We start from the raw sequence: 18,702 nt of genomic DNA on the forward strand, positions 1-18,702 counted from the left end.
AGCAGAAAATCTAGGTCAGAAAAAGAACTAGGAAACTTGGCACACAAAGAACATAAGGACATTTCACTCCACGCCTTTGCCGCCCCCCCACCAATACATGGCTTTGGAATTCCTTTCTCCCATCACACAGGAGTGTGATGTTTGGGCTGGGTAGCCAATGTCAAGTACAAGGTGAGCAGGGATAAAAGAGGCCAATTGGAAATTGGCTCATCACGGTAAGAACCAACTTTGCAACTTAGTTCTCCAACCTGAAACCAGCTGTAATTTTAGTAATTGTGGCTCATACCCATCTACCTCCTGTAGCAACTGAAAGATTATCCCACAATGCCGGCCATTTCTCCCACCACCTGGTGCTCCGTCTGCCTGAGATCGTGTTCCCAGAGAGGTGAATTTACAGGCTTTTTGTGGTGTATAGAAGGCAAGATTTTAAAAGAATCTCATTTTCTGCAAAGAAGAGTGTTTGGGGGGAGGTGGTTTCTTCCTGTCGTTGTTGGCCCAGGGCCCCATACTTCCTGATCTTCTCATCTCTCTGCCTATTCGGTTCCCCCTATCTCTTGTCCCCATCATGAAAACCTAAGCAAGGGGTTCAGTCTGAGCACATGAGGTTTTAGACTTCACCTTACTGTGTCTTAATTCTTATAACGTTGCTTACGAGAATAATTTTCTGGGTTACATGGCCTGAGAATAAGTTAGACGTGGGAAGAGGACGAAATGTACAGTTGGGAGAATTTTAAAATTGGATGGAATTATAGCTCTTAGAGGCAGAGCAGAAATCTGAAGTATTGGAGAAGTTAATTGACGTAGGATTAACTCTAAGTGCTTTCAGGTCACTGTTTTAGTAGGAAGAAATGGGGTTGAGTAGGACACGTTACAGAAGCAGGTAGAAATGGACTGGGTCAAGAGACATTTTTTAAAACCGACTGGCCAATTTCAGAGGGAAATGCAAGTCCGGTGCTGCGTGTAGCTGCAGGTCTGGGATGGGTGGGGTGGTGGAGTTGAGGCACGAACACGAAACCTCCAGCTCCTGATGTCAAATGTTTCTCTCACAGGAGAAGCGGGATCAAGTTATCTGGCTGGAGTTCCCCGTCCACCATCTTGTTCACCATCCTGTCATCTAGTGAGCACCTGCTGTTTGCACTTAGGTGCTGGGAATACAGATATGAATAAGCTGAGGCCTTTGTCCTCGGGAAGTCACAGTCTGGAGTGGGTGGGTTGGTGGTGAGCTAGTCAGACATTGTTTGTGCCTTCTAGTGAGAAAGTCTGTTTAGTCTTTTAGCAGGAAAAGCCTAGGAGGAAAGAGATCCCAGGAGTAGATTACTGGGGCAGTCAAGAGCCGCCTTTGGAAGCACTTGCAAGATCTTGGGGCTCGTGACCCATCCTGGAGTGGCGGAGTAGGGTTGCGGTGGTTCGGAGAGACCCACAGGCACAGCACTAGCCACCACGAGGCAGACACGAGGTGGGACTCAGCCAACAGGCCCCTCTCCACTTTCCTTTCCACACTAAGCAGCAAGGGACAAAATTCGAAAAGAAGGAGAGGTCTGCCCTCCTGGTGGACTTCTACACGAGCCTGCAGAAACGCAGTTTAACAATTCAAGCCATCGGCACCGAGCACCTGTTTGGTGCCGGGACTTGTGTGGGGCGCTGCTGTGAAGACACAGAGGTGAACCAGGCATGGCTCTGCTCTCAGGGAGCTCACAGACCAGTGGAGGAATCAACCACTCGTTCATTCATCAAATATTAGGGAGGGTCAACTCTCTGTTGGTTTGGACACGGGCGGAGCCGGCAGTCAGGATCCCACAGGGTAAGGGTTGTGATGAGAGACGGGTGTAGAGGGTGTGCAAGGGCACAGAGGCATGGCTGCTCGTGGATAACGCTCATGGGAGGGGAGATCGTCAGTGCCTTGAATGAGGTGTGCGTGTGCAACTGTGGAAGAGCTGAAGCGGGAGCGATTAATTTTGCTGGAGCCATCGGGAGAGCAGAGGGAGTGAGGCCTCCCAGGCAGGCGTGGTCAAATACGTGTGTGCAGGAAAGAGGCATTCCTGACACAGCACAGTGTGTATATGGCAGTGTGACCTGGGGCATTGCACACACAAAGGTGTGCACGTCCGTGTGTGTGTGTGTGTGTGCGTGGGTGTGCATATGTGTGCACGTTCATGGGCAAGAGCTTGGTGAGGTTAGAGAGGAGGTTGGGACAAGGTGGCTTAAATTTCAGTCAGTTGGTAACGGGGAACCACTGAATGCTTTTGAGTAAGGAAGTGATCTGACCTGATTTGTCTTCCAGAAAGATCTTCCTGAGAGTAGTATGTTGAAGGAGTAAGAGACAGGAGGGGATGAAGTCAGTCCAGGGGCTGTGGCAATGGTCTGATTGGCAGCAGGAATGAGTAATGTTGAAATAACGGCAACCGTTTATGAAACATCCACTTTGAGCTGGGGCCATTACCTCTAATCCCTTCCAGAACCCTGCAAAATAGATATGGTCTCCACTTACAGATAAAGACAGAGAAGCTCAGAGGGGGTGAGAGACTGACCCAAGGACACACACAGCTAGTCAGCTGGGATTCAAACTCAGATTTACCAGCTCTAAACTCCTGCTTTTTACTGCATCAGACCCCTCTCTCGTGAAGAAGGGGATTGCTTAAGAGATCTCAAGAAAGAAAAATAGTCAGGGCAGAGTGCATGTTTAGGAGAGAGGCTGAACCCCATTCGGATCCAGAAGAGGGAGAGTTAACAGTGTCGAATTCCACAGATGCTCCAGTAAGGTCATTACAGTCCACATTAAAGACTCCACTGGTGGGGCCCCTGGGTGGCTCAGTGGGTTAAGCCTCTGCCTTCGGCTCAGGTCATGATCCCAGGGTTCTGGGATCGAGCCCCACATAGAGCTCTCTGCTCCACGGGAAGCCTAGTCTCCCTCTCCCACTCCCCCTGCTTGTGTTCCCTCTCTCGCTGTGTCTCTGTCAAAAAAAAATAAATAAAATCTTAAAAAATATATATTAAAAAAAAAAGAGAGAGATCCCTGGTGGGCTTACAGGGAGTGTTGGGGGTAATAGGCAGATTCCAGAAAGTTCCAGTGGAGTAAACGGGAAGTGAGGAAGTGGAGGCACCAGCACAGAGAACTTCTCCCAGTGTTACTAGCGAAGGAGAGGAACGGAATCAGGAGGTCGATTGAGAAGCAGGTTGAGAAAAAGTTATTTTTTTTTTTTTTCTTTTCCTTTTCTGAGGAATAGGAAACCCTTGAGCCAGATATTAGGTTCTGTTTGCAATGGGAGATGAGGCCCCCTGGCCCCTAGAGTGAGGACACTCTATAGTGGTTGATAATCACATGGTCACATAGAGAAGGGAGCTGCTCACCAGGAGGCAGACCCCTCTGTGACCTTGGTAAGATCCCAGAGAAGTGAAGGTCACCTTTTCTTGGGTCAGTGGCCCAGGTAACACTTTGACCTTGAGAAGCTCCAGCACTGACGGCACCCTCTCCACAATTACATTACTAGATCTTTGCAAGGTGACCACAGTTAGAAGGCTGAGTCCCGGGGGTGTTCAAGTTCCAAACCAGGTCCTCCTACCTGGTCTGTGCTCCAGGGACACTTTCTGAGTCACCCTGTCCCGTTCTGCCTACAGCAAGCGTACTTCTTCATGGAGAGTCTGGCCTCTGAGCTGCCGTGTGGTCTGAGAAGGCCCAAGTCTGCTGCTGAGGACCAGGGAACGGGATTTCTGGGGCAAGGTGGGGGGGGGGGGAGCACGAACATCACAGACACCTCAGAGGGCCTGTGTAAGGGCTTGTGTTTTGCTCCAAACAGGGCCTAAGATGTAGGACTTGAGCCTGTAAGTACGGTGCATGGAATGTGGAAGTCCAAGACCTCTTCAGCCCTCCAAGCAGCCACTACAGCTCAAGTGTGGGTGTTAGGCAAGTTCTAGGGCGTCCTTGACGGGGCCGGTGTGCGTGGCCTCCGCTGGCCCACGTCCTCTCCAGCTGTCTCTCCTAGGCTGTCTCCCTGCACCTTCCTGTTAAGTTCCTCACAAAGCTCACTGAAGGCCCACCTCCATGCCCACCACTGAGCTCGAGGTCAAAGTCCAACTCAGGCTCCCTGCATTCCCTGACCACCGAGTTCCTGCCACCCTGTCTCCGCAAGGTGGGGCCACTCGTTCCCCTCACCTGTGCTCCCCGAGCCCCTAGACAAGAATATCTGTCAGAGCTCTTCGATGGCTTTCTTCCCCTCTCCAGACCACAAGCATCTCAAGACAAGGCTGGTGACTTCGGTCCGCCGCCCCGCCTGCTAACGGGAGCCCGGGGTGGGGTGGGGAGCTCAGAAGGAGTCCTTTGATGGAAGCGAACTTCTCTTTTTGAAAGGAACTATGTGTAGCGCTGAAGAAACGAAGGCATGGGTTGTTAGTGAACTTGGGGGCCAGATCATAGCAACCTAAATGCCCCAGGGGGCCCCCACCGCACCCACCTTCAGAACGTCTCCAGTGTGAAAGCTCAGTTCGTCCTCGCCCGAGGCGGTGAAGTCAAACTTGGCGATGGCTTCCATGTCCCCACAGGAAGCTGGAAGACAAGTAACGTTCGCATTATGCCCTCTGGCCGGAGAAGAGAGCAGAGCAGCGGGCCCGCGTGGCCGGCTGAGCGGGTGGCAGGCGCCTGGCCCAAGGCCTCCAGGCCCAAGAGGGGAGGCCCAGGCCCACGGGGGGGGGGGGCTCTCCGATCCGGAGAATTGCCGCGGGAGGGGAGCCTGTAGGACGCGCTTCCCTTTCCTCCCTGAAGCCCCACGCGCCAGGAACAGGGAACGGAGGCCGGCGATGCCTTTCCCCTTCCTTTCATGTCCCTTTGCCTGCCCGGCCTGTCACCCTTTCTGCGGGCATCGCTGCTTCCGGTTGATAAGGCTGGAAGACTCGCCATCACCTCTAACTTGAGGCTCGAGGGGCTGGAAAGACTGTTCTGTAAACATCGCCCTGAGGCTGTCCCTCTGCGGCTATATTTAACCAGGCAGTGTTAATTAGACAGATGCCATTTTCTCTTTTACATCTGAATCATTTAAGAGAATTAGGCAGCATCGGCCAGTGGGGAACGCAGCGTCCTTCCACGTGGCTTGAGAGTGGAAAGCGCGTTCTGGTTCTGGAAGCCGGGGACTCGTTTAGTCAGCCTCCTTATTTCATCATTAGAGTCTATGCCAAGTACAATTTGAAAAATTTCATTCTGATACTTCTGCATCAAGTTAAAATATTATCCCCTCCCACCCCCGCCAGGAATACACGAGGCCTATGTAAAATAAAAAAGTTAGCCTACAAATGAAATAGAGTTGGGGTTCTTTTTGCTTCAGTTTTTTTGGGTTTTTTGAGGAGACACTGAAGCATGCCTGTAAGAAAGAGTCCTGCTTTTGTTGGTGACAAGCTGTATGATTTTGTGCAATAACTAAACGTCTTGGAGTCTTAGTTTTCTCATCTGTAAAGTGGGGATCATAATATTCAACTAATAATAGGGGTGCCTGGGAGGCTCAGTCAGTTGAGCCTCGAACTCCTGATTTTCCTCAGATCATGATCTCAGGATCGTGAGATCAAGGCCCATGTCAGGCTCAGCACTGGGCATGGAGTCTCCCTCTCCCTCTGCCCCACCGCTGTGCACACGCTTGTGCACACGCTCTCTCTCTCTCTAAACAGATAAAAAAATAATCCTTAAAAAAATAATTGTATGGAATGAATTTATCCTCAGCAAGGGTAGCCTGGCCAAAAGCAGCCCGAGTTTTCTACTGATTTCTCCCATCTTTTACGAACTTTCATCTCTTGAGATTTGGTGCTTATTCTCCACGACCCGCCAATCCTCTGGTTCTCTGCTAAGACAGTTTGCTGTTAGGACAGTCTTGGAAGCTGTTGTTTGGCATTTATGTTTATCAGAATTTGGCTAAGTCTGAAACCCTTTTGGTTAGTCACCTCACACCCAATGGCTTTCGGTAACGAGTAAACCAGGACCACAAACATATTTTCAGTGGGAATTTCCACCCAAGGGACGAGATTTGGGTAAATGAAGAAGGTGGCTGCCGGTGGGAGGGTGCAACACGCAGAGATGGGGGGATTAAAGCCAACTGCCCCCATGGTCACAGCAAGGGCCTCGGTTCTCTGATTTTCCACCTTTGCTTAGTCATCCAAAGGCAATTTATAGAGATGACGATTACCCATCCTGAAGGTAGATTTTTTTTTTAAAGATTTAATTTATTTGACAGAGAGAGATCACAAGTAGGCAGAGAGGCAGGCAGAGAGAGAGAGGAGGGAAGCAGGCTCCCCGCTGAGCAGAGAGCCCGATGCGAGGCTCGATCCCAGGACCCTGGGATCACGACCCGAGCCGAAAGAAGAGGCTTTAACCCACTGAGCCACCCAGGCGCCCCTGAAGGTAGATATTAAGCAAAAAATATTTCAGGAGCCAAAGTAAAATGTCAGAGTTAATTGAGCTTTATCACCATCCAAAATTTGTTTCCAAACAAAAATACATATATACTTTTTGTACCCTTTCTTCAGGATCTGTCCATCTAAGGCAAATTAAAACAGTGACCTTGGATGGCCCACTCGACAGGAAGGAGTATTCTGCCCTCCTTGGTGAGTGCTAAATGCTTTTGCTGATTTGCTTCACCTCGTGGCTTTAACATGAAAAGCCTCCCCTAATTAAGGCCCTTGCCTTGGGTTTATGGGAAGACGTGGTGTCTGCAGGTCACCGTCATGGTATCCACAGCAGATACTGGTCACCTCAGGAGAGCAAGTGTCAGGTGAATGGTCCTGAAATCCAAGATCCCATTTCTATGCAAATTTACCTTAATAAGCAGGATGGAGACAAGGGAGGGCAAATGCTAAACGTATTAGAAAATCACATAAATTAGGGTTGAAAAAATATCCCAGGCATGCTCTAGATGTGACCTTGAGCTTGGGAAGATCTTTTGTACGTTACATGTAGCTTGGATGCAGCCCGGGTGCTTGGTACAGGCTGGTCGGGTGTTACCTCGGTGAGGAGGCAGAGGCAGAAGCAGCATGGCTTCTGAGAAGCGGCTCTTTTCTCTGCTTTATCCCAGGAGGCCGGTGGTATGGCAAAGCCAACTTCATGGGCACATCACAGAACTCCCTAGTTTATAATATTAATCCTGGCTCCGAAAACCCAATTAAACAGGCCCACTCTTCATGAAATCACTTTGAAAAAATGTGTGTGCGTCCCATTTCCCATTTCCATTTGTGAAATGAACTCTGCTCAGATGCTGTTTGGTAGGAGGGAGATGTTCAGGGGGGGAGTGGAGTATGTTCTATTTTCGTTCGAAACCCAGGGCTTTGCAAATTTCTCCCCTTGAATTTACCATTCCCTGCTTCCCTAATAGCAGTGCCAAGCCCCAGGGGTCTGTCTTCTGTTTGATCATAAAAATTCAAGGAAATTTACATCCCATTTTTCTATATCCATTAGTCTTAATTTTGAAAACTTTTAAACTACCACCAGGGAAAAGAAAACTGAACTAACGTATTTTGTTCAGTATTTATCCGCTCGTTTTATAGTCTGTACCTTCTATTACATATATATTAATATATATATATTATATTAAAAAACATGGTACCAACAATTCCAAGACAGAAGAGAAAAGGGCAGGGGCAGGGGAGAAAGTGAGCCAGCTCAAGTTCAAGAATGCAATGGAGCGGAAGCCTGGGTGGCTCAGTGGGTTAAAGCCGCTGCCTTCGGCTCAGGTCATGATCCCAGCGTCCTGGGATCGAGCCCCACGTCGGGCTCTCTGCTCAGCAGGGAGCCTGCTTCCTCCCTTCTCTCTCTGCCTGCCTCTCTGCCTACTTGTGATCTGTCTGTCAAATAAATAAATAAAATCTTAAAAAAAAAATTAATTAAAAAAAAAAAAAGAATGCAATGGAGCTTTCTAGCTGCTGTGTTCAGTTACAGTGCTCCTGACCTCAGGGGGAGATGACCAGAGACATCTCTTTAAAGAACCTCACGGACAGATTAAATGTGTGTTTCCCTCCGGGGATCCGCTTCAGAAATGGCTGAAATGCTGCCGGCTACAGAACGTGAATGACAAGTGACCGTGTCCAGGGGCAGGCAAGCCGCCTCCCCCGCCCACCCCGACCCTGTTGCCGATGCGGTTTGTCCAGGAATCCTACCTCAGAACCATGCAGGGCTCCTGCCCTGAACATCGGCTCTGCTTCTCACCAGCCCCCTGCGTCTCTCTCACTTTGCCCCTTCACGAACTGCGTGCCACATCCATTAGCAGCCCCGTGACACAGATCTGCTGCGCCATTTGGCGACACCGCACAGGACTTCCCCAGGCACGGTTTTCTCTGCCCCTGCATTCCCATTTAAGCTTCTTTTACCACCAAAAACAAACCAAAACAAAACAAAACAAAAAACAAAAAACAAAAAAAAACCCCTGAAAAATATTCAGGCTTATATACCAGGAATGTTTGTCTACTTCTAAAATACAGTCACCACCGAGGACGAAAACAAAAGCCGCGAGACAGCTCTTTTAAAAGAGCCGCCATGTGAAATCCAGATTAATTGGATGTGTTCAGAAACACGTAGTTACCCTCAAAATCGTACCAGGCGAGAAACTTCTTGAAAGATTTCGGCTCCTCCTAAGTTGGCTATGAATAGTCAAGGCTTCCGTTTTATGCATCTCTGAAAAAGAGCAATTGCGTAACACCACAAAGCTGCTGTTGGAGGATTCAGGCTCTGGACCCATAGAGGGAAGGAGCAGGATCCTAAGTCCAGGCTGCGGCACCACCACCTCCTATTTGGCCTGGGGGAACTCGAATTTAGATATTATGTGACTTGCACCTGTTTACACTGTAATTCGGTTAAGCTACTTTTTTTTTTTTTAAGAGAAAAACATTGCTCTTTATAAATATTGCTTCAGCATTTTATCAGGATGGTAACAACAAACGTAAGTTTTATTAATTTATCTTGTGTCTGAAATGCTGTGATAGAACAGTGAGGAGTTTACACGAAAGGACCCTGAGCGCAGCTATGGAGAGGAGCTTGGCTAAAAATGTAAAATTCTCCCGGCACTTTAAGTTCACATAATGTGGACATTCGGAACCCACAGCCTTTCTATTCGTCAGGCAAAGCCCCTCCTGGAGTCAATGAGAAGGCAGAGCGCTTACTCCCCGCCCTGAATTGACAACTTCAGTTCCATTACTTTTCTGAAGTAAGAAGCCTTCCCCGCCAGGAACAACAACAAAAAAGATTATAGGGAAGCCTCACTGTACACAATGGATATGTTCTTGAAAAGTTATTAGGGATAGAGTACTTGTAAGTGGCATCATATTAGCACACATTATAGAGGCTCATTCTGTAAAGGAACCCCATGGTGCATCCCTTTTACAAAATGAAAAGGGAAATTTGTTATGCAAATAACTACATTTTAATTTATCTGTTTTAAAATCTGGGTTTTCATGCATCTATGCGTCTTAAAACAGAGCACACATGTACATCCTTCTAGCGCCTCTCACTGTGAGTTAAATACATGTTAGTTTCCTCTCTTCTTAAGTCCCAGAACGCTTTTTAGACACCTCTCCTATTGATAGATAGCAGTCCACCTTGGAGTACAGAACAGGAGCTGTCAGACCTTTTCTGTAAGGAGCAGAGAGTAAATATTTTGGGCTTTGCGGGCTGTGTCTCTGCCACAGCCACTCAACTGGGCCGCTGTAGCCAGGAAGGCAGCATGAGCAGAGTACTGAATGGGTGTAGCAGGCTTCCAATAAATATTTATGGACACTAAAATCTGAATTTCACATAATTTTTACATGCCACGAAGCAAAAACCTGTGATGGGTGGAATTGGGCCTTCTGGTCGTAGTTTGTGGACCCCTGGCAGAGACCCTTATATCTGTATCTTTCTTCCCTAGTAGCCTGGAAACTTCCTGAGGGCAAGAGCTGTAGCTTCATGGACTGAGTGTGGGCTTAGGAGTAGACAGGCCCGGATTTAAATCCAAGATGGGCCATTCCCTTTCCAAGTGTCCCGTTGCTCTGTCCATTAGATGGGAGTGACCACATCTATTTCACAGGGGTACTGTGCGTTCCAGTGTGTAGAGACGCGGGCGCAGAGTAGGCGTTCCCTGAATGGTAGCAGGGGTTGGTGTTACCGATTAGATTCCCTACAATATCGAACCAATGCTTAGTAGGCACTTAGTAAATGCTGAGTGAATGAAAACCTGATAAGCGACCTGCCATCAGAGTTACAACTGTGATTGATTTCCGAGGGAAGGCAGAGGACCCATTTACAAGGATGAATTAATTTCCCACTCAAAGGTGCCCTGCCGTCTCTGCAAACTCAGCCAGAGATAATAAAACACACACCCACACAAAAGGTCTGATTTATTTAATCCAACAGAGGGCAATGGTGCACCCCAAACCGTAGGGTCCATCCTGTAAATTTTTTTTTTTTTTTTGCCTCTTGCGTCCCCATAACCTTTATCTAGACGTTGTTTGGTCATTGTTCTCCGTGTCTCTTGTGTGTTTTTAGGGCATGTATATTTTAACATTTCAAGGAGTCTAAAGCCCATACAATACAGAATGACTTCACTGAGAAAGAACTAGAAGCCACTGGCTCCTGCTCGTATTCTGCTGTTCTAATTCCCCGAGTATCCTGGAAACGTACATGGTCCCAGGCATCTCAGAGTGATGAGTCCCTCACTCCTGCTTTTGATTCTAGGTTAAGGATTTATGTCGAAATCTCTACTGTGTGCTTTTCTTCTTATCTGAACCCTACAGCTGTGGCTGGAGACTCTGCTTTAGTTTATCACCTCTTCCTGGACGTTGGACATGGGAACAGGACACCGAGAAAGGACATAGATGGCCCTCCTTGAAAATTTATAAGCTTAGGATGAACAACTACCTATAATTCACCTGACGGCTATTGCTTAAATATTCTTCTGGGGACCCAAATCAATCTATTCTGGAAAAGAAAGTAAAAAAAGAAGGGAAGAAAAAGCCTGAGTATGGCCAAGAAATCAAGGGCTGGCCTTTCTTCACTCTGGGCTTTCGAAGGGCAACACTTTTGCTCTAGTCTACACCAGCAGAATCCCTGCTTACAGAATACCTCTTAATCAGCTGGCCATGTTGGAAATGTTAACCTTCTCACTGAATGTCTAACACGGTATACACGTTTCTTTACTGTGCCTGCTCTTGAATTACTTCTAACTCATCCCTTTAAAATATAACTTTTTAAAATAACTTTATCCCTTTAAAATAGAAACCCTCAAATCCTATTCTAGTAAGATCCTCCTTCTGGTTTCTCTGGAGACTCGGATCTGTGGCCACACGTAGAGGGTGAAGTGAGGGTCGAATCACGGTGGCACCAGTCTTGCAGATAGCCAGGGACTTGGGAATGGCCATCAGGGGCCTCCGCTCTCAAAGATTTATGACCTGCAGCTCCTTCGCTTATCTAGACCTCCCCAGTCAGACATGGGGGATCAGTTCTTTTTAGGTGCAGGATCTCAGGGGAAGAAATAGCCCTCTTAGGAGGACCTGGTCTGTTTCCACAGGTGTTCTCTCCATGGTATATAAACATTTCTGACTTTATTGCAACCAAAGCAAGCAAAGACAAGTGGACCATACTTCACTGAACCATTTCTGGCTAGCTGGCTGAGATTTTAGTACCCTCTAAAAGCATCCATTTTAAATGATTTTGCACATATGAGACATTCTTATTTTCCTCTTGTCCCGAGGTGACTCATTGTTTCCCCCTCCAAAGCCCCGGGAAGGCATAAATTCCCCCCGCACAACCGGCAGGGGCGAACACGGGGAACTAGAGGGGCCCTCCGCAGCCTGTCCGAGAATAGCAATTCCTCGGCAGCTGATCTGCTGACGCCAGTCTTGGGGACATGAGGAAGTGGCTTAGGAAGAAGCCTTCAGAGAGTGCTCGATCTCCCCTGCAGGAGTCTTTCCCACATCGTGGTCATCCTCTGGCTGCTTCATTTCTGCAGAAAGCAGCATAGAGCTGTCTCTGATGACAGGTAGCGAATGGGTAGTGGGTCCCGGAGCGAGAGCTGAGACATGGGCAGGAGGGGTCTCAGGTTCAGTAACCGCCTCACTGAGGCTGCCTATATGCACCATGACCTTGGGAGGCTGTCTCTACCAGTGCACCTCCTGCTGACCCTCTACCAACCGCTTAGGGGCTCGGTCCACACTTTGGTCTTGCCTTGGAGATGTCTCCCTATTTTCTAAGTGGGAATCATCTCCTCAGCTAGAAGGCACTTGTTTAGGTTTGGAAGCCAAATAAATATATTCCAAAGACATACAGACAAACTTAGCACAACTATAAATCTCTTATATCCTTATTTAATCAAATTGCTGTTCTGTAGGTCCCTGCTTGTCACTGTGGATCAGGGAGATCTCACCGGTCTCAAGGATGTTTTCTTCTTTTTTAATTAGCTCCTCTTTTCCTGCTTAAGGTTTTTTGTTTTGGGGTGGGGAGGGAGGGCATGGAGAAGGGTGTAGGAGAGGCTGGAGACAAACCAGGGGACGGTCCCTGCATAGGTCCCCTCTCCTCCCCTGCCTTCTCAATTGAGTGATGCCCAAGACAGAGGGTCATTTGCTCTTCCTTCTTCTGGCTACTGATCATCTCACTCTTCTGTAATCAACACCAGTCTGGCATATCAAACGAAACTTTTTTTTTTTTAAGATTTTTTTTTTTTTTTACACCATCTGTACACACAGCATGAGGCTCAAACTCACAACCCCCAAATCAAGAGTTGCATGCTCTACTGACTGAACCAGCTGGGTGCCTCTCCCCCCGCCCCCCACCCAAGTTCAAAGCACATCATATAAAATTTCACTTGTCCTCCAACTTTTTGTAAGAAGACTATCCTTTTTTTTTTTTTTTTTCAGTGTAATGCCTATGTTCTCTCCAACTCAAGCAACTTCTATTCTTTTTTTCCCTAACTTGCCATTCTCTGTAACATGAGGTTGCCAGGCACAGTGGTGGGCACAGACCTGGCTGTCAGACAGACCTGGTTTCAGATCTCAGTTCTGCTGCTTCCCGGCTAGCTGGGGAACCTTACCTCCCCTGTGCCTCAGGTTTTGCATCAAGAATTCAGATAATAATGCTCATTCCCAGTGTGGCCAGGGACAGAGTATGGAACGCCCCGCTCATCCTTGGTGTTCGACAGTTCAGTGTCTCTCCAGTCATTTCTCCTCTATCTACTCTCCTTTCTTGTAGAGAAAACAGTTTCAAAATCCCGTTTTTCAAAAATCCACCAAGCATATACCCGCTTCCCGGGGGAACGCTAGCTTCTCTCTACTCCCTATGGAGTCCTGGCTGCAGCAATTTCAGAAGGTAGGACGCAACGTGTTGTCATCAAGACAATCCTGTCAGTAGAGACAAAAGACAGCATGAACCAAAGGGCAGTGGGGGTGATGGAAGGCTGAGAAACAAAACTGATCTGGCTTCCAAGTTTTGCTGTCTGTCTGCCTCACCCAAGTCTAGAGACAAGAGCCAGCTGAGCCTAAGTTCCATGTATTGATGTGATCTATCATGGGCCAATAGCTTCGCATGCACTTTGCGACACGATTATGATTATGATCATCATTACCAGTACGACCATGACCGCCACGCCCACCTTATAGCCGGGAAACGGAGGGGCGCGATTACCGTCTGTGTCTGCTCGCCCCTGAGGCTGTGCTCTCTTCCCTTCACCACGCTGCCTGTGCCAGTACGAGCAAAAATGAAACTCCTGCACTAGTTCAGGATCATGACTAATGAGCTCAGGGTCCCCTATACCTTCCTGGGCAGCTGTCCTTCAGCCAAGAAATTGATGGGCACAATTCTCACATACCCATAAAATCCAAGCCCATTATTCCTTGGTCTAAGAAGGCAAAGTCTGCAATAAACGCGGCTGACCTCAGACGAAGCAATCACGAGCTTTAAGCCCATTTGCCGAAATGGAAGCAATCTCAGTTAATAAACCTACACGCGGCTTTTCTTCTCCTCGCCTTGCCCTGCACTCCTGTCTCGCTCTCTCTTTCTGTCTTCCGAGGTCCTGGGTTTCTAACCCCTCGCAGCAGCCACATTCCTCACGATCTAGTCTGCTTTTGTTCGGAGCTCTTTTTCTTTCTCCTCTAAATGCCAGTGACTTACCGCGAATCTGGTTAGAACAAGTGTACCTCAAGTCTTTTTGTTTTTACACCTTCTACACTTTTCTTACTGAAATGACACCATGAAAACATCAACCCCAAAAAACAGCGACAGAACTGAAACAGGAAGAGCCCACCCAGCCCCACTCCGCTGCCAGACCGAGCTATCTCTTGCCATTTTCTTGTGCTCTCCTGACTGTTCCCTAAAGCAATGACAATTGTCGACAGAAACACCATGAATCCTGCTGGCGAAATCCAAACAAGAACGAAGCATTAAAGACAGACACACGCCCAATCAGAAATTATTCAGTGAGCCCGACGAGAAGGGCGGGAGGAGGTAGCGGTGGATGTGAGCGGAAGCAGGAAGGAGACAGACAGACAGACATTTTACAAATCCCCAGGCTTTTTTTTTTTTTTTCTCCCCGTTACACTTTCTAATTTCTATTCACATCAGGATTTTATGGTGCCTTCGTGTTCTCTTTTCCTTCTCTTCCCGTCTGTTCATTTCATGTTTGTGTTTATTGATTCGGGCTCTGAACGCTGGGCTCATTTATCATATGTATATGAAAGCCTCTGTCTTCTTGCCCTGTCGTCACCAGGGCTGTAACATCTCCCCCAAAGCGACAAGGCTGCTCAGCAGCCTCTCTTCCTTCTCTCGACATCTGCACCCTGTGCCCCCTTAATTCTTACTTGGGCAGAGCACAAAACCAGAGAGTAGATGACTCCGTGACCACAACTGTTTCAACCTTCTTGTCACTTTTACTTATATTTCCAGGCCTCCACTTAATACTGGAATGCGGGTCATTTTTTAGTTCACTGGTCTCAAAGCTTGCCAAAGTGGACGTTAACCCATACAACCGTTTACCTGGCTTCGTTCAATAAATCTATGCCTCGATCGCTGGAGGTAATTACATTTTTATGTATCAAGTCACCCCATAAAGGTACTAGAAAGCTGCTGTCGCACATTACTTCCGTCAGATGAACAGTTATAATATTCTTATCTTTTTTGGAAATTTAGGTCATGATTTGAGTTCACTTGAACTGAGGAACACCTGTATTTGCTTTGCTTAAGGCAGTCTCCTCCTTCTCAACTGCCAGTCTTGATCCCCTAAACCTTAGGCTCTCCAAATTGGAGTTGACCCAGAAAGTTGGCCCCGTCTTTTCTTAATTTATTGAGATGGTGGAGAATGGTCATAGGGAAGATGGAACCGGAAGCAGCTAAGCAGCTTGGTGAGTTGGTTCTATCAAACCAAATGTCTCACTGTAAATTTCAGTCTGAATTCTGCCCTGAGGAGGAAAAGAAATTGCATGCGTGAAGATGACGCTTGCAAGTTGCAAATTCTTGTTTCTAAGCCTTGGCTATATCCCTGGCTCCTCCACCACCCTCCATGGGACGAGGCTCCGACTTCTTGCTCTCCGGGTCATTTCCTTTAGATGATGTCACAGTTTGTCCATGTTCTTCTTAAAATGTGTTACCTAGAAGTCAGCTCAGTATTCGAGAAACGGTCTCAGCTGGGCTCAGAGCAAGAGTACTGTTTAATCACTTCCTCTGCACAACAGAGCTTTCACCACTGTTACTCTGTTGGCCGTTCGGGGTTCGACAGCAGGCACTGGGAAGAAAGCACGAATGTTCCCCAGCGCGAGGAGGGCTCACACCAGGCCCCTCTACTTTGCATCTGCAAGAGGCTTCTGGGAGCCAAGGTGTGAGGTTCAAACTTAATTTTTTATTTTGATCTTGTTTTGGTCCTCGCCGGCCAGTTCCTCCATCCGTTATCGTTCGTCTGGACACGGATCTGTATTCCTCCCCTCTGGTGTCTCTCCCAACTCTTTTCTCACAAGCAAGCTTAATGCCATTTTGGTCTTTATTTCATAACCGGGACGTGGGCTTTGGAGTCAGGCAGAGCTGGGCTTGAGTCCTGGCTCCCTCACTCACCAGCTGTGTGATCGTAAGCAACCTGGTTATATCTCTGAACTCAGTTTCTTACTGAATGACTCCCTCCAGGTCGCCACGAATGTATTCATCAGTGCTCTCTCAGCATCGGCTCCAAACCCACCAGATGAAGTAGTTATCACTCTGCCATGTTTTTCTGCATTTTCTTCTCTAGGGTCTCATGAAAAATGCAACCAAATGCCTTGCTGAGATCAACCTGGGCTGTGCCTGTGCTCTTTCCTTAAATGGCAGTTTAATAACCTTATAGGAAAATAACATAAACCAGAACAGGGTCAGCAACTCTTTCGGGATCATGCTTGGGGAAATCCAACGTGGAAGAAATTCATCTTTTCACTCACTTGCCCTCTTTTTTTTCGTCTGTTCCCCACTCCTTGTCCATTTTTCCAGCCCGTTGAGTTTCCTTTTATGTCTTTTAAACAGGCTGCTGTCACCTTCTCTCCCGTGCCCCCATTCTCCACCCCTTCCCATCACACTTGCTTGTTGGGGAAAGGACTCCTGTATGTTGACGCTTTCTGGCGCACACTTTCTGAGAGTCATTTTCCCATTTAGAATTTGTCAATGCCATGTTGTCATGCTACCTCCCAGATGCACTCAAGACTCTCCTTTTGCCATTTCAGGCCTTAACAATCTCTTCCCCAACACCTCTCTCTAAACAGACTTCAGAATACCATACACCCATGCACACATGCCTTAGGATGGCTTTTCGTTATTCTCTAAGCACTCCTTCTGCATCCTCACCTCTACACCTGTCCTCCCTCTGCCACCCAACTCAGGCTACTATGTACAGTTGTGCAGGTTGTTTACTGCACAAGGACCCGTGGCTGAGGCTGCAGTGGGGGTTAAAATCCAACCAGTGCTCTTCTATCAAGCTTTGGGAGTTCTGATGTAGGGCTGCATCTGCCTAAAGTTAGGGGCACACTTTTCTAACACAAACAAAGACATCAAGTCTAACTGCAACTGCCCCTTCTAAGCCTTACTCAGTGTCTGCCCTTGTCACGCCCTATGCTCTCATGGTCTCTTATTCTCCCGGGGGACTTGCTGTATTTACCCCTTGCTTGGTGCTGCCGCCACGTTCCGTGAGGTGGGCAAGCACCTGACCTTTTGGAGTCCAGCTACCAGAGTTCAAATGCTGGCTGTACCACTGGCTCTCTGGGTGATCCTGAGCAAGTTACTTCATGTCTCTGAGTCTCATATTTCTCATCTTTAAAATAATAATAATAATAATAATAATAATAATGCCTGCCTTCATGTTCTTGTGAAGATATCTGGATATTTGAGATATCCATCTAAAATACCTAGTATGGTGCCTGGCGTACATCGGGCCCTTCATGCCTGCTAGCTACCGTGCTTTATGTGTATTCCTCAACAGCTAGCAATGACCGAGAGATTGGCTCTCAGGAAGAATGAGTGAGAAAATGTATCCCTCACTAGGTAGGCTTGCTAGATAAAGTACAGAATGTCCAGTTCAACTTGAATTTCAGACAAATTTTCTAGTATAAGTTTTCTTTTTTCTTTCTTTCTTTCTTTTTTTAAAAAAGATTTTATTTATTTATTTGCCAGAGAGAGCACTAGCAGGGGGAGCAGCAGGCAGAGAAGCAGGCTTCCCGTCAAGCGAGGAGACTGATGCGGGACTCGATCCCAGGACTCTAGGATCATGATCTGAGCTGAAAGCAGACACTTAAGTGACTGAGCCACCCAGGCATCTCTCTAGTGTAAGTTTTCTAGCATAAGTATATCCCAAATGTTTACCTTGTCCACAAAAATCTCACGGGGGTAGATGGTGCATTGTTAAAAATGATGCGAGGAGTCGTTTGACCTTTCCACCCTGTCCTCTCTGTTCTGCCCGCTGCCGTTCATCTCACACAATGCTTGCCCTACAGGGTCTCTGACATAAAAACTGGGGAGTGGGCCAACTTGTGGCATGAGACTCAAGGTCTTGGAATGAAGCCTTTGGGTACTCCTGTGAAGGTTATGGTTTGCATGGGGAAGTGAATATTCTCCCATTCATATATGTGGGGAGCCACAAAACTGTCATACTTCCCACCTGCTCTGCCTTTCGTGTGTTATTTGCTACTTTCCACGTGGTGTGGCCAAAAGGCACGCTTTTCCTGTTAAGCATTCTGGCATACTCTGGGTTTTGATAAGTGGGTGTGATAGATTTGGAATTTGTGTTTCTGCAAGTGAATTTTCTTGTAATCCATACTTGCGGTAAAGCAGGACTCCTCTAAGCCCTCCTACGCATTCAGACGTTTCTCTTATGATTATTCTGGCGTTTTGCATTGTTATTCTCAAATTCACTCTCTGTGCTTTCATATCTATAACTTGTTAAATTTTTCCATGCTTGGCATTTGCACCACAGTAAAAAGAAAGCAAACAAACAAACAAATCACAAAACCTCCTGGGCACCGGCCCCAGTGAATTATTAGTAGTCCCATCACATAGTCACCAGGTTGACATTCACTTGTGTTACCTTGTCTCTAGTCCCAATGACAAATAATCCTTGAATCGGTTGCTGATACCTCATCTTTTTTTTTTTTTTTTCTAATTTTTAAATGTGATTTGTGCTTTTCTAGAGCCTTGCCTCTTCCTGGAACTACTGTAGAGAAGCTACTGAATCCCCAACAGTACCTAATGTGCTTCAGTTCCCTTCACGATCT

General features: G+C 47.4%; 1 protein-coding gene across 2 annotated transcripts in view; it reads right to left on the bottom strand.

Moving 5' to 3' along the window:
- Window positions 1–18,702, bottom strand: part of GRAP2 (GRB2 related adaptor protein 2) — a 62,680-nt gene that overhangs the window by 15,204 nt on the left and 28,774 nt on the right. Inside the window, exons 2-3 of one of the 2 annotated variants that reach the window (XM_080811825.1) lie at window positions 4,449–4,540; window positions 4,151–4,360 (exon numbers count right to left, since the gene is read on the bottom strand). Coding sequence is in view for 1 of the 2 variants with exons in the window: in XM_080811824.1 (XP_080667950.1) it covers window positions 4,449–4,526 (78 nt within the window). In the remaining variant the exon portion in view is untranslated. The remainder of the gene's footprint in view (window positions 1–4,150; window positions 4,361–4,448; window positions 4,541–18,702) is intronic. The other variant, XM_080811824.1, reaches the window with a different exon arrangement.

This window comes from Martes martes (genome assembly GCF_963455335.1).
Source record: "Martes martes genome assembly, chromosome: 8".
Lineage (NCBI taxonomy): Eukaryota > Metazoa > Chordata > Mammalia > Carnivora > Mustelidae > Martes > Martes martes.